The 14135-nt window shown below is 51.9% G+C and overlaps 2 protein-coding genes and 1 long non-coding RNA gene across 8 annotated transcripts in view; 2 read left to right on the forward strand and 1 right to left on the reverse strand.

Moving 5' to 3' along the window:
* The window catches only part of KAT7 (lysine acetyltransferase 7), a 12008-nt gene extending 6457 nt beyond the window's left edge, over nucleotides 1-5551 (reverse strand). Inside the window, exons 1-7 of the mRNA XM_027905568.1 lie at nucleotides 5338-5551; nucleotides 3454-3601; nucleotides 1984-2160; nucleotides 1611-1850; nucleotides 1022-1104; nucleotides 708-797; nucleotides 61-159 (exon numbers count right to left, since the gene is read on the reverse strand). Coding sequence (XP_027761369.1) covers nucleotides 61-159; nucleotides 708-797; nucleotides 1022-1104; nucleotides 1611-1850; nucleotides 1984-2160; nucleotides 3454-3601; nucleotides 5338-5352 — 852 coding nt within the window. The 5' untranslated portion in view covers nucleotides 5353-5551. The remainder of the gene's footprint in view (nucleotides 1-60; nucleotides 160-707; nucleotides 798-1021; nucleotides 1105-1610; nucleotides 1851-1983; nucleotides 2161-3453; nucleotides 3602-5337) is intronic.
* A 54-nt stretch (nucleotides 5552-5605) lies between these two features.
* On the forward strand, nucleotides 5606-11578 carry LOC114069033. 6 transcript variants are annotated; one of them, XR_003573704.1, is made up of 6 exons: nucleotides 5779-5827; nucleotides 6991-7093; nucleotides 8354-8478; nucleotides 9859-9972; nucleotides 11228-11335; nucleotides 11539-11576. It is a non-coding gene; the product is annotated as an uncharacterized LOC114069033 (long non-coding RNA). The 6 variants fall into 6 exon arrangements; XR_003573705.1 differs by lacking the exon at nucleotides 11228-11335 and having other exon boundaries at nucleotides 11539-11578; XR_003573703.1 differs by lacking the exon at nucleotides 9859-9972.
* Nucleotides 11571-14135, forward strand: part of FAM117A (family with sequence similarity 117 member A) — an 11515-nt gene continuing 8950 nt past the window's right edge. The window contains exon 1 of the mRNA XM_027905570.1: nucleotides 11571-11589. The gene's annotated coding sequence lies outside the window, so the exon portion shown is untranslated. The remainder of the gene's footprint in view (nucleotides 11590-14135) is intronic.

Raw genomic sequence — 14135 nt, forward strand, 5'->3', positions numbered from 1 at the left:
CTCAGTGGTTTCGTTCCAGACCAGAGGGAATGAGGGAATATTCCAAGTCAGTGCTTTTACCATGTATTTTTCCTTTTGCTCCTTGCTCAGTCCTGAGTTCCTCTTCTTCCTGAGCTCAGCCACTTTCTCTTTGTATCGCAGCTGCCTCTCTGTGGGGGCCTGAAAAGCCAGGAGAGGGATCTTTCACTGTTCCATCCACTCCAAACATTCCCATTCCCACCCCAAGGACCTCTGTCCTGCCTCTCATTTCATGGGCTTTGCTGCCTCGGAACCAATCCTCTGTTAATAACAGGGCACAACACAGGTGTGTAAAGCAGGATATTTGTCCTCCTACCACAGCCTTTGCCAAAGCACCTCAGCCCCACAAGACAGGGAGCATTCCTCATGGAATGCTTAATCATGGGAAGAGCTCCGAGCTGACTCACGAAGTCATCTTGACTCAAATCCAACACTCAGGAGCTGAAAAATGTAATTCCCCTGGTTTGGTTCTTTTCTGTTTAGTCAGAGTCAAATTGCAGTTCACAGTTCTGCAGGAATTCTTTCGTCCTGCACATAGAAAAGATCCTCCTGAGAGCGCTCCAGCCTCCTGGGGCATCACAGAGCTGCTCTCCCTGGCTGCTCCACTCCCACTGAAGGGATACAAGGAATGGCCTTTGCTGAAACGAACTGAGTGACAACAGTGGAAGCTGAGGTTTTCCCAGTGTTACCTGGTGCCTGGTGGCGTGTCTGTTGTTGTCATCCTGCCTGTGGGCCAACATCCGCTCCTCAATCTGCTTATCCCGGCTCTGGGCTCGCACCTGGAACCCAAAATCCACCTGTCAGTGCTGCAGCAAACTCTTTTCCTCCCTTTTCTCTTACAGGTGAATATTCTGAACTGTGTTTGACACGCAAATGCTGCTGCCAAAGACAGCAGCTGACCACCTGTGTCAACTCTGTTTTCGGTTCAAAAATCATCTTGGCATTTTGTTCTACAAATCCCCCAGGAAGATAAAGCAGAAGGCAAAACAAGCCAAGCATTCACCTTGCACTCATCTGCTGAGAGATTGTGGTACAGGGGGCACCCCGAGATGGAGAAGTGTCGCTCGTGCTTTCCAGTCAGGTGTCCTGCAGAGGGGCAGAAAAACAACCCAACCCATAAGAAATAACCAACACGAGGTCTCAAAAGTCTCCCAGATGCCTCACACAAGCAGGCTCAGTGGGATTGAAGGAGCAAACTTCCTGCTTCGTGGCCAAAGCAAGGAAAATCTTTCTCCCGCTGCCCTCCCTGCAGGCAGTCAGGTATGGTGGAGCAGGAATTTGGGGCTGAAATTCTGTTTCTGGCAAAAAATCTATTCCCTGCCTGCAAGACTCTGCATTTTCCTCCCACACCTGGGCTCATCCTCCTATTTTGGTCCTTATCTTGTCATTCCCTGTCACTCCTAGGCAGAAAACACCTCCAGGAATGTCCCTGCAGATACACCTGCATTTAGGCTTCATATCCCTTCCCTAGACCACCTTCTCCTCCATATTCCTGCTCCTAACTAACTCCACGTTTTTTAGGGTGTATAACAACCTGGAATATCACAGCAGGAATGCAAAGCCCAGCAGATGGACCCTGGAGCTGGAATTACCTAAGGAGTTACAACCAGGAGTGGGACATTTCATGTTGAAGTTGTAGCTCTCGTGGAAGCGGCGCCGCTTGGGGCGGTGGGAGAGGTCACTCCCGGAATCCTTCATGGACATGTCCTTGGCGATGCTCTCATCGTGGGACACGTTTGGGCTGGAGATGTCAATGTCCGACTCCGAGGAAGGGGCGTTCCCGGTGGGAGTGCGAGGCGGGGACTCATCGTGATCCGCTGCGTTTTTTGTGTCTGGGTAAGGATATGGACAACAAAAGGATCTGGATGTTACCAATCCGAGAAAAGGCTTCTAAAGACACACGTAAAGCCCAGAGCTCCAACCCCCAGCCCTGGGTTTTTCCCAGAGGTTCTCCCCGGCACGCACCTCTGTCCGAGAAATCCACCACCTGCTCTGTCTCGGAGCCAGAGGAGCGCGTCTGCCGCAGCGGGTACTTTTTGGGAGTGACGGGAGCGGGCTGCTGCTGGCTGCGGGTCACCCTGCGCGTGGAGTACACGGGCTCCTCCGCTCCGAAGGACGGCGGGTTGCGCACCGGGCTGGAATCTGAGCCCACAGGAGCAGTGCAGTTACACCTCGAGAACCAGCAGGGACTGCCAGCAAACCCTGCCCAGCCCCAAACCTTGCCCCAGCCCCAAATCCTGCCCAGCAAACCCTGCCCCAGCCCCAAATCCTGCCCAGCAAACCCTGCCCCAGCCCCAAACCCTGCCCAGCAAACCCTGCCCGGCCCCCAAACCCTGCCCCAGAGCAGGAGGAGGAAGATGACCTCCAGAACAGCAGAGTCTGTGACTGACAGTTCTACCCTGCCACTCTCACCATGCTCTGTCCTCCCCAGATAAAATCTCTGGGATATCACTCACACTGAGCAGTCTGGAATTACATCAGCTTTCTCTGGACTAAATGACTTAATTAACCAATAATTATTAACCAGGTTCAGTTTGGAAAGCTAAAGATCCGTTAGCTTAGATAAGAACTATCGGAGTTCAGATAAGCCTTGGGAAGAGCAGGATTGCTCCCAGTGTGGAGCTGGATTTGGGATCTGGATTTGATTTGGATTTGTAGCTGATTTGGATTTGGATTTGTGTGTGGTTTGTGATCCTACCCTGCTCATAAGAATCATGGAATGGTTTGGGTTGGAAGGGACTTTAAAGCTCATCCAGTTCCAACCCCTGCAAGAGGCAGGGAATACATATAAAACAATTATTTTGCATTAAAATAATGCTGTCCTAACCCATGGATATCACAGGTATTCCATACACACCTTTCCTCGTTTTTAATGATCACACACATGTATTTCTCATCTGCAATAAAATTTGTCACAAACCGCATTTTTTTTTAATCCAAGTGTCTACAAGGAGCAATGGAAATGAGTTTTTATCTGCTGTCATTTCCTCCCCTTGATGCCAGATGGCAACACATGAAATAACTGCCAAAAACTGCCCACACTAACACTAAAAAAGAGGAGGTGGACTCATTCCATGTTTCCTTTTACAGTCTGAGTGCCAAAGGAGGAGCACACAAAATAACTGCCAATATTTGATAACGTTTATCACACAGCAGGGTCAGCACATCCCAAAAATACATCTCCCCTTGGGGCACAGGACCCCCCAAACAAGCAAATAAAGGAAATAAAACCCACTCTCACCCCTAAACCCCCTCTCCCTCACTTGGCTCCTATTTATGCTTAAATTCTACATGTTTAGGTTCTAAACAGCACAGAGTGCACTGAGTCTTTTTTTTTTTTTTTTTAGGGGGGTTGTTTTTTTTTGGTTTTGTTTTTGTTTTTTTTTTTGCTGAAAAGGCTGAATTTCTTTTGGTTTTTTGAAGCCCAACCTTTACCTTGGGAGCTCTGGCTGAGCCTGGCCGAGGAACGTGTCACACGGGCGGATCGCCGGGAGGTGCCGTCGCTCTCCGAGCTGTCCGTGTGCTCGGGATCCGTGGAAAAATCGGAGTCCTCCGTCCCATCTGAGCTACTGCCCGCGTTCCTCTGCAACAGCACAGCCCACACGTCAGCAGAGAGCACCTCAACTTGGATATTGTAGAAAATATTTCATAGGATCATGGAATGGTTTGGGTCGGAAGAAGTTTAAAGCTCATCCAGTCCCACCCCTCTGCCGTGGGCAGGGACACCTCCCACCAGCCCAGATTGCTCCAAGCCCTGTCCAACCTGGCCTTGGACACTTCCAGGGATGGAAGAGATGTTAGATGGATAAATTCAACTAAAAATGTCAAGTGTATTGCTCTTTATTTTGGTTTAATAAATATGCAGTGTCAGTGCCTTCAGTAATAAAAAGCTTCTTGCAAACTGATCCCCAAGGAAAGGTCATGGGAACACCAAATTTATTAAAGCAAAAGATGGTGTTGGGTCACAGGTTGGACTCAGGGATCTTGGAGGTCTTTTGCAACCTGGGATTCCGTGATCTATTTTTCCCCTATCGGGAAGGTTCCCACCTCGTCCCAGACACTTCAGCTGAAAGGCTTGGGGTGTCCTGGGCAGGGCCAGGAGTTGGGATGATCCTGGTGGATCCCTTCCAACTCAGGATATTCCATGTGCTCTGTCCCTCCAGCTGCTCCCTGAGGGATCCGTGCCCCCCAAAATCCCACCTGGCTGCCCCGTGTCCTGGATTCAGCTGGGACAGATTTAACTCCTCCTCAGCTGCCGTGTTTGGGATTCAGGATGAGAATGGTGTTGAGAACACACCAATTTTTTGGGTTTATCCTAAATCAAGGACCCTTTTCCCCCTTTCTTTGTGCCTCCTGCTCTGCCAACAAGAAGGGTCAGAAACGAACTGGGAGGGAGCAGAGCTGGGACAGGCACCACAAACTGGGCAGAGGGATATCCCACACCAGTGCCCCAAACTGGGCAAACGGATATTCTACACCACATGAAGTCATTCGCAGTTCATAAACCAGGGAGTTATCCCATAGCAGGGGGACAGATCCGGATGTGGGAAGGGGCACAGTGGGATCCCCGGAGGGACCCTCGGGGGGGCACAGCCGTAAAGGGGACGGCGATGGCGGGAGCAGTGAGGGGAGTTGGGGTGGCGGCCGCCATGAGGGGAAGGGGAGGGAGGTCTCGCGCCAGTGGCGGGAGCGCGGCCCCCGCGCCGCTTTGTTTTGCACCCAGGGGAGCCTCGCCAGCCTCAGCCAATCGCAGCGCGCGTGGGAGGAGCCAAAGGAAGAACCCGCCAGTGGCAGCTCGAGGAAGGGTAAAAGGCGGGCCCGCAGTGAGTGAGTGACGGCAGAGCCGCCCTATCAGTGCCAGGCTTGCTCCCACGGCAACATCAACCGGCGGGGCGGAGTCAGATGAGGGAAACAGGGCACGCGCGGGGAGGTGACCGTTGGGGGCGGATTGACAGCCCTGAAGGCCAATCAGAGGCAGGCCCGGCACTGCAGCCTGACGAATAGGCCATCGGCTCTACGGCGGCCTGCCCAATCGAAGGCGTCAAGGGGCGGAACCCCAAGCCCGGGCGGGGGAGGGGGAGCGGTGGCCGTTGGGGGCGATGAGTGACAGGCAAGGCGTCCAATCAGCGCGCGACGTACCCGTGCGGGAGCAAATCAGCGAGCGCGGGAGGCGGGCGCTGGGGGCTCAAGGCCGCTATTTTCCCCCCGGTTTTGTGCTCGGGAGAGGCAGCGGAGAGGTTGGGGAAGGGTCGAAAACTGCCGGCCAAGCTCGTCGGTACCCCCCATCAGCCGCCTTCTCCGATCCCCAGCCGCGCTCACCTTCCTGCGCTGCATCCTAGGCGGGGGCAGCGAGCTCGCCTGGTCCCCGGCGCCCGCGGCCCGCGAGGCGGCGGTGGCCGCCGTCGTGTTAGCGCTGGCGGGCTCCGTGGTGACAGCCGTGTCTTCCGCCCTGAGGCACGTCTGCTCCGGCGGCGCCAGCCCCGCTTCCAGCCGCCGTTCCCTGCTCGGTCCCTCACGTTTCCGCCGGGACGCGGCCCACACCCCCCGGTCACGTGACCGGGAGCCATCTTGGAGCCGGGCAAAGCATCACTGTGGCGCCGCCGGCAGCGAAGCCGCGCGCCGCCATGTTTGATTCGGGCCGAGGGCTCTTGGCGCAGGGCGCTGAGGCGGCGGCCATTTTGAGTGAGGGCATGAAGCCGGCGAGGCGCGGGGCGGGTGGTGTTGCCCGGGGGCGCCATGTTGGGTTCGGGCAGGCGGAGCGGCGGGGCCGGACTGAGGCGCCGCCGGGACCGCGGGGCGGAGGAGGGCGGTGAGTGCCGGGGCTGCCGGGGCCGGGCGAGGGCGGGGAGGGCCCTGCGGTGAGGGCGGGGAGCGGTGGGGTTCCCGGCCCCCCCCTTCCGCCTGCTCCTGCCGCCGCCGCCTCCCCTCAGGGACAGGCCTGTTCCGGGCCTGGGCGCTGGGGCGGGGCCGGGACGCGCGCGGGGAGGTGGATTATCGTTAATAATCGTTAATTGAGCTTTCTGCTCTCAAAATGCTGGCGCGGTGGGGAGGGGGAGGGAGGAACGATTTTTGGGGGGTTTGGCCGGTGTGGTTCTGTCTCGGGTGTCTCTGAGGGCCGTGTGGCGGCTCTGGCTGGGCCAGGCTGAGAGGCGAGTTCATTTATCAATAATTGTGGAGAATCATGGAACGATTTGGGTTCGGAGGGACCTTAAAGGTCCAGTTCCACCCCAGGGACACCTTCCACTATCCCAGGTTGTTCCATCCTGGCTTGGACAGTTCCAGGGACAGCAACAGCTTCTCTGGGAAATCCGTCCCAGTCCCTCCCCACCCTCCCAGGGAGGAATTCCTTCCCAATATTCCATTTAATCCTACTCTCTTTCAGTTTAAACCCATTCCCCTTGTCCTGTCTCTCCATCCCTTGTCCCCAGTCCCTCTCCAGCTCTCCTGGAGCTCCTTTAGGCCCTGGAAGGGGCTCTCAGGTCTCCCTGGAACCTTCCCTTCTCCAGGTGAACCCCCCTAGCTCTGCCAGCCCCATTCCTTCTCCTCTGACATCCATCCTGCCCCTTTCCCTGCATTCCTGCTCTCAGTCACAGACCCGACCCCAGGGATTTGACACTGAAGATTTTGTGAACATGACAGGAATTTTGCACAGGATTTGTGAGCAGCTCTCTCAGCCCTCTCTCCAGAGCAGCAATTGCTCCATCCCTCTAGTTATCTCCATCACCTCCCATGGACTTGTTTTTTAATGTGACAACACTGTGTATCAACCGCAGTAAATTGCTTTATGTAAAGACTTGGGGGGAAAAGAGGAAGGATATTTAGTCAAATACATGATTTCTTTCCAGCTCTGGTTATCTTTAGGGATTATGAATTTCTCAGGACTTAATCCTGTAATCCTTGGGAGGGTTTGTCATCCTTAGTCATGCGAGTGATGCTGCTGCTTTTCTCACTCCAAATTGTCATTTCTCCTAGGTGTATCCAGTGTCCTGTGAAATGCTGAAGGGCAAACCTGGAGAAGGGATGAAATCCCTCTGCTTTTATCCCAGCAGGGAGGAAGTGGGGAGCAGTTTGTGTGGTATGTGAAGCATTGGGTTCAAATCAGCTCTGAATATCGAGCCCAGGAGAAAAATGGGAGTGTGAACAGCTCTAGTCCCTTATTTCAGGGAACTCATTTGCAAACCTGGAAAACCCCCTAAATGCAGGAATTCTGCAACCAGCCTGGCAAGGGGTGGAAGGGGTTGAGCTTTGAGGTCCTTCCAACCTCCTTGGGAATTGTTGGAGGTGAAACTGCAGGTCTGTGGTAGGGAAAAGCACGAAGGGAAGTGGAATTGGAGCAGCTGGAGGTTCTGCCGTGGTGCCATCACCACTAGATGTCAGTGGATGAAGGGTATGGAATCTGAGATCAGCTCAGGAGGAGAGGGAGCAATTTCCCAGAGTGCAGAGCTGGTGCAGCTGCTGCTCACCAGGATCCCACTGGGGTTAAGCTCCTCTTCATAATGTTCTTAAAACAGACTTTTAAAACTTTCAGAATATTCTGAGTAGAATTTTTCTGAGGCCAAAGCAGAAAGTTTAGAAGAAGAGGCTCACAAAACATCCCTGTGCTGGAAGGGGCCCACAGGGATCATCAAATCCAACTCCTGGCCCTGCACGGGACACCCCAAGTTTGGCAAATTTGGTGATGGAATTTCATCTTAAACGACACAAAAGTGATTTTTAGGTTTTCAATCCTCTTTTATTTATATATAGGCAGGTGCCAGATTCACACTGGTTCAGCAGAGATCTTTTGGTCCTGAAGATCTCATGGAATCTGAAACCTGTCCATGCCTTGGACCTCACTAAAACTCTTTAGAACGTGGCAGGGCGATGGAACTGGGTGGTCTTTTTCCAACCCAAACCATCACACAATTAAATAACAAATAAATATCTCTTGCAGAATCTTAGAAAATACAGGCAATGAAAAAAACCCAAAACAAATAAGGTACAACTTCAGTTGGTTGAAATTAAAGGTTTAGGTTTAAAAATTCAGGTTTAAAGCCTTAATTTCCTGCCTTAGTTCCCACTTGCTCTGGAGAGCTGGCAGGGAGGGAGTGAGCTGCCACCACTTACATTAGTGGTGATACAAATTAGGGATTGTTGGGAAGCAGAATAAACGTTTGTAAAGTCCCTGAAGCTTCTCAGTTGCCTTATAAGTAACATTTATAAATTATAATAACTCTTCCTGCAGGTGAATTTACTTAAGTGTATTTAAAGCAACTGAGAGAAACTCTATAGAATGAAAATACACCATAAACACCACCTGAATTGCTCCATTTTAATAAATCTCACTTGTTTTTAGGTGCCATCTCAGCCCAGCTCTGGGGGGTTGAGTTACCCAAAGGTTGGGATGAAGCTGCAGAGCTGGAAATACCCAGATGTGAAGATCCAGGATAGCTGCTGCTTTGACTTCCCCGTCTTCAGAAGGTGAGTGGAGGTGGGCTCCCTCTGGTTTGGGTTCCTGATTAATCACTTTCATACCTGGATTTAGGTGCAGGTGACAGCAGCACCAGGGATCTCTTGGAAAGACTGAAGAATTCCTGATCCAGTGTGATGTCTGTGGGTTGGGTTATTCCCACTTCTCCAGTGGGATAACTGGGAATGGCTGCTGTTTGCGGCTGGATTTTTGGCAGAGCCTCAGCCACCTGACCCATGTTAGGCTGGAGCTGAGCAGGGCTTGGAGCCTCAGTTACTCTGTCACCAGCCTGACCTTAGTTCTTGTCCTGGTGCAGTGAGTGATGTGCAAGCAGGGCAGGGCAGACTGGGATCCCAGGGGATGGAGTGGGAATGCTGTGGAGCCTGGACTAGCAACAAGCCTGACCCCAATTTTTGAGTCTTTCCTTCTGTATAAAACTCCCCAGTGGCCTCGGGACACTTCACAAGCCAACCCACGAGCAGCAGACGTGTTTAATCCAAACTCTGTGCTGCTGAAACGGGGCTTTCTCTGCAGATGGACTTGGTATTTTCTGCTTTTGCAGTAAAGAGAACTGTTATGAGCTGCAGCACACCAGGAGGAGGAGTCTGGGGGGAGGGGGGCTGGGTTTAATGTTTTTAAGGCCTGAAGCAGGTTTAGAGCTGTGTGGACACTGAGCTGAGCCTAAAGAAGTGCCTGAGTTGGGAATCATGGCCCTGCAGGTCTGCAGACACCACCAGCTGGGGGTGGGTGGCTTGGAGTGTTCTGGGGGCTTGAACAGAATCCACGGACTCTTCCCTGGGGCTCTGGCAGCAGACACGGAGTGGAGCCTGTGTTTCCTGGCATCAGGAGCAAGGTCAGCCCAGCCTGGCCTACATCTTTCCTTTTTTAAATTGTGATGGAAAAAAAGTAAAAGATCCGGGCTGAGTTTTTTTTTTTTTTTTTTGCTGAAAGCAGAAGTTTTTCACTTGATTCCAGCTGATTATGGCCCCACCTCCTGGTCCCCTCCCTCCCCTGGGTCTCATAGGATAATCTAATTATTAAATAGCTCCAATAAAAGCACATTCTGCCCTGGCAGGAATAAAGCCTATTGATAGGCAGGATATTTTTGTGCCACCCTCGCCCTGGCCCTGCCAAAATGGGTTATTTTTTTGGATTTGTGGTCTGTTCCTTTAATACATTCCTTCCAGTCTAGGCAGAGCTCTCCAACTGCCTGGCACTGGAGTTAATTCCTTGCTTCCCAATCAATCCAATCTGCTCCTAAAGGAAAACTCTGCTCACGTTGCCCAGCCCAGTGACACAGACTCTCACAGGTGTGGGAAACATTTGCCACCCAAGAGGACCCTGGTGTGGGAAGGTGGAACCTGATCCCTTTTGGCACTTCCCGTGGGCAGCTCTTCCCCGTCCGACTCTGGGCGACCATTCCCGGCCTTTGGAGCTCAGCTTCCAGCTGGCAGGAATGTCTTGGACACAGGAAGGAGCTGTAGAGTGTTAAAAGCAGGTTATATGTGAGTGCAGAGAATTTATCTTTGCTTGCTCTGCCAGTTGAAGAGTGACCCCTAATCCCTGTGGTGGAGGGATAGTTTAGGGATGTGCCTGTTTGGGTCCCGGGTGAAAATAAGAGGAAGGGAACAGAGAAACAACCCCAGACTGCAGGGTGGAGTGTGCTGGGAGGACCAGCAAAGGTCACGAACATAAGGAGCCTTAAGATAAGGAGTGAGGTGGAAACAAGAACCAGAGCTGGGCAGAACGTTTGGAGAGTGAATCCAACCAGTTTGGCCCGTCGAGTGATTGTTGGGATGGCCTGACACGCTCCAGTATCAAATATCCATCCCTTTGGCAGCTTTATCCCTCCTTTAGTTTCCTGGGATGCTGGTGAGCTCTGAGCATTAATGCTGAGGGAACCAAAAAGCCACCAAACTGAGGGCAAATTGCCATTATGGGATGGATGGAGAGTGGGAGACATCACAAAATGGGAGCTGTGGCTTTGACACCAGTTTACTGTGGGATATGATCCCTGTCCTTTATACTTCTGATTAGAGAGGGGAAGAACCCTGTTTATGTCTCTAATTAGGAAAAAACATTGTCTTAGTTGGAGCAAAGAGATAATTGAAGCCTGAGGTGAGCAGTCTTGGTGCTTTGTGGGACTTGTGTCCTGTTAGAAAGTGCTGCAAAATGGCTGTTCCTGGGTTCCTGTGCCAGCTGGAACTGCTGATTTCCTTTGAAACTCCTGCTTTTCTAATTATTCATGGCTAAAAAAGCAAAAAAAAGCTCCTTCCCATATGAACTCCTGGCTCCCTGAGCTCCAGGGCGAGCCAAGTAGGTGATTTTCTTCAGCCTCTGCATTTTTTCCTAATTACATTGTGCCAGTTGTTACCAACAGTCTGAGTTACCTGTGCTTCCCAATGCTGGAATTCTGTGTGCTAGAAAAGCTCAGCAGCACTTCTGAGGGGGAGTTTGTCTTGGGAATGCCTTGGATCTATAAGGGGATAACATTTTTTTTGTGCCAAATCCAGCCCTTTCTGTCGTTTTTGTTTCTGTAGCACGTTTCTGGTACTTTTTCCAGTGGAATTCAGAGGAGGAGAGGGAGGCAGAGCTGTGGGAGCTGCCAGGCAGGAGCTGGTGCATGAACTGGAGCTTTAACTGCTGCAAACTGGGAAACCAGGGGATTTGCCTCTCTTAAAAGCAGAAAGCTTCCTTAACACCTTCTCCTAAGCAAGATGTTGTTCCTTTATTACATGCTTTACATCTAATTTTTATCAGCCCATGTTACTCTGGGAAATCCTCCTAAGTCTCTGATGCTGGCTAATTCCTGAATCCATGTCTTTGTGCATGGGAGGAGAGACAAGTCCATCCCTTAGGATGAGCCAAGTGGGATGTCCCAGCATAAATCCCAATTCCTGGTGGCCCCCAGATGTGTTGTGTCCCTGCAGTCCCAGCTCCTGCAGGGTTCCTTGGGCAGGGGGTTCCCCCAGTGCCATCAGCACTAATAAAACCGGGAATCAAACCTCTGTGTGTGAGGGAGGGATCCCAAGGAGGATAACCCCTCCATCCCTGCTGGCTGTGTTTTCCAGGAGGAGCTGTGGGGTCCCAGCAGTGGGAGGATGAGGAGGATGCAGCAGCAAGTACGAAACAGGTTTTATTGGAGCTGCAGCTCCTGTTTTAAGTTGCTTTGGGGGTAATTGAGTGACTCCCTCTCCCTGTATCCCTTTCCATGCCCTGTTCCAAGGCTGGCAGTGGACAGGGGTGATTGCTTTGAAGTGCTCTCCTGCTTTCTGGATGATTCATGCTGGTAGGAGAGGCTTCCTGCCTTTCCATGACTTAGGGAAAAGCTCCATTTCATAATGTCTCCTTACTCTTAGCAGGGCTTGTGCTCTGTTCCCAAAACTCCCACTGTTTTCACTGCAGGCATGACCAGACTGTGAAATAGCTTGGCTGGTCTGGTGAATAATCTGTGAGTCTCTTTTAATAAACTGCAGTTTTATTTATCTTGCTGCTCTTTAGAGCTTTTCATCTCCAAACATTCGAGTGCAGAAACTGTCCAGCAGTGAAACTCAGCCGTGTCTCTTGGGGATAGAGTGGGAGGCAGACAGGCAGGCATTTTTTTACTCCACAGTTTGGAGTGAGAGGAATTTTGTTCAAGGACAATGAGGGAAAGCTTAGCTTGTGTGCCGAGTGACCCTTTGATCTTCCACGTTCATGCTCAGCTGATCAGGACTTTAAATCTAAGCTCTGTCTCCCTCCTCCCCACAGCAAACAGCCAGAAATATAATCTGCCCTGGGACTGGCCCAGGAGGGCTGGGCTGCAGGGGCAGCTGCTTGGCCCCACATGGGCTCTCTTGTCCTGTCCCCTCCTCCAGGGACACCCACCCGGAGCTCAGGGGGTGGGTGACACTCGTGGGGTGTCTCAGAGGGAGAAGGCCGCCGGGCTGAAATGTGTGTGACGCTCATGGCTGCAAACCCTGAGGTTTCAGACTGAAAGTAGGGTCAGGTTGGATGCTGGGAGGGTGGGCAAGGGCCGGGATGGATTTCCCGGAGAAGCTGTGGCTGCCCCATCCCTGGGAGTGTCCAAGGCCAGGCTGGATGAGACTTGGAGCAACCTGGGATAGTGGAAGGTGTCCCTGCCCATGGCAGGGGTGGCACTGGGTGATCTTTAAGGTCTCTTCCAACCCAAACCCGCAATCCTGTATTTCTGGAGTGTTTGCTGACTTGGGCTTCCTGAGGCTCTGGAAAGTGGGAGCCGCTCCTGGCGCTGGGCTGGGTCCAGCTCTGCTGGGCAAGCAGAGGAGGCTCCAGAAGGCTGCCCAGCACCTGCAAAGGAGCAGGCAGAGGATGACAAGAAGTTGGATCCTTGACCTGCAGCCCTGGAGCAGTTACAAAAGGCTATGTTAGTGCAGCACTTCATTAGGATCCCTAATTGCAGGGCTGGAGAGCAGCCTGTGGAATGTGGGACCCCAATCCCTCACACTCTGTGGTGTGTGTCTGTCAGGGAAGGATAGGGAAATGCCCCTTCTGCTGCAGATAAATTTGGGGGACTGATAATGTGCAGCTCAGCTGAGCCCCTTTGATAGGCACCAGCTGGAGCTTTCCTGCCTCATATTAACCTGAAATGTGGGGGTTAAACCTTTGGAGAAAGCAAAACTTGGCCTGGAGTCAGAGTGGGGCTTTATTTAATTTGCTCTCCCTTGCTTATCTGCAGGGTGAGATGTGGTGGGAACAGGCAGAGGCCCAGCTGTGTGACCTTCCTTGTGCTGAAACAAAACAGCCCCAGAGCAGGGAATATTTTTAATTTCTCCCAGCTGTGGGTATTGGGTTCTAATCACTGTGCCCTAAAAAAAGACACTTCACAGAGAAACTGAAAGATGAATTTGAATGTGGAGGTTGGGAGTCCCTAAAAAAGCTGAGCTACCACTTCATCAGTGAGACAATACTGTGGTCTCTTTTTGGCATTTGTAGCTTTTTTTCTTGGCAGTTTTATGTTCTTTTGAACACCTGTGCTTAGTAGTTCTCTCTCCATTTTTTTTCCTTATATTTGATAACTGTTTACTTTGCTAAGAGTTCTTGTGGACCTGAGGAAGAGAATGTTTTTGGGAAGGGTGTCTTTCCTTGAAGAAATGTCTGTACACAGAGGAGCAGCCAGATCAGGAATGGATTTACCTCTGGGACAGGGAGAACTGTTAAAACAGACACTTGAGGGCCCTTTTTTTGGTTTAAAACTTCATCTTAAGATTGAGTGAACAGGGAAATACTGAAGTGGTTTTTTGGGTGACTCTCAGAAATGCCCCCTCAGTGCTGCTGTTCTGGAATGTTCCCTACCCACCCTTAGGGCACCCTGGGAACACACCATTGTGCTCTGACCTTATCAGGGATCTGCAGGGCTCCTTCCTGGAAGAGATAGGGCTGGACAGTTTGGGTGGGGGCTGATGGTTTGGTGGTTGAGCAGTTTGGGGGCAGGAGATGATCACTTTGATGGGTGGAAGATCAGTTTAGTGAATCCATTTGGGGGGTGGATGATCGGTTTGGTGGGTCAGTTTGGAGTGGGGGGATGATCAGTTTGGGGGCTGGGTGGTCATTTTGGTGGGTCAGTTTGGGGGAGGGAGGATGCTCACTTGGGGGGGGTGATCATTGTAGGTGATGGATGCTCAGTTTGGGAGTGGCTGATCATTCGGGG

This window comes from Empidonax traillii, unplaced genomic scaffold, assembly GCF_003031625.1.
Source record: "Empidonax traillii isolate 1590-97213 ecotype Southwest subspecies unplaced genomic scaffold, ASM303162v1 scaffold1167:size305969, whole genome shotgun sequence".
NCBI classification, from domain to species: Eukaryota; Metazoa; Chordata; class Aves; order Passeriformes; family Tyrannidae; genus Empidonax; species Empidonax traillii.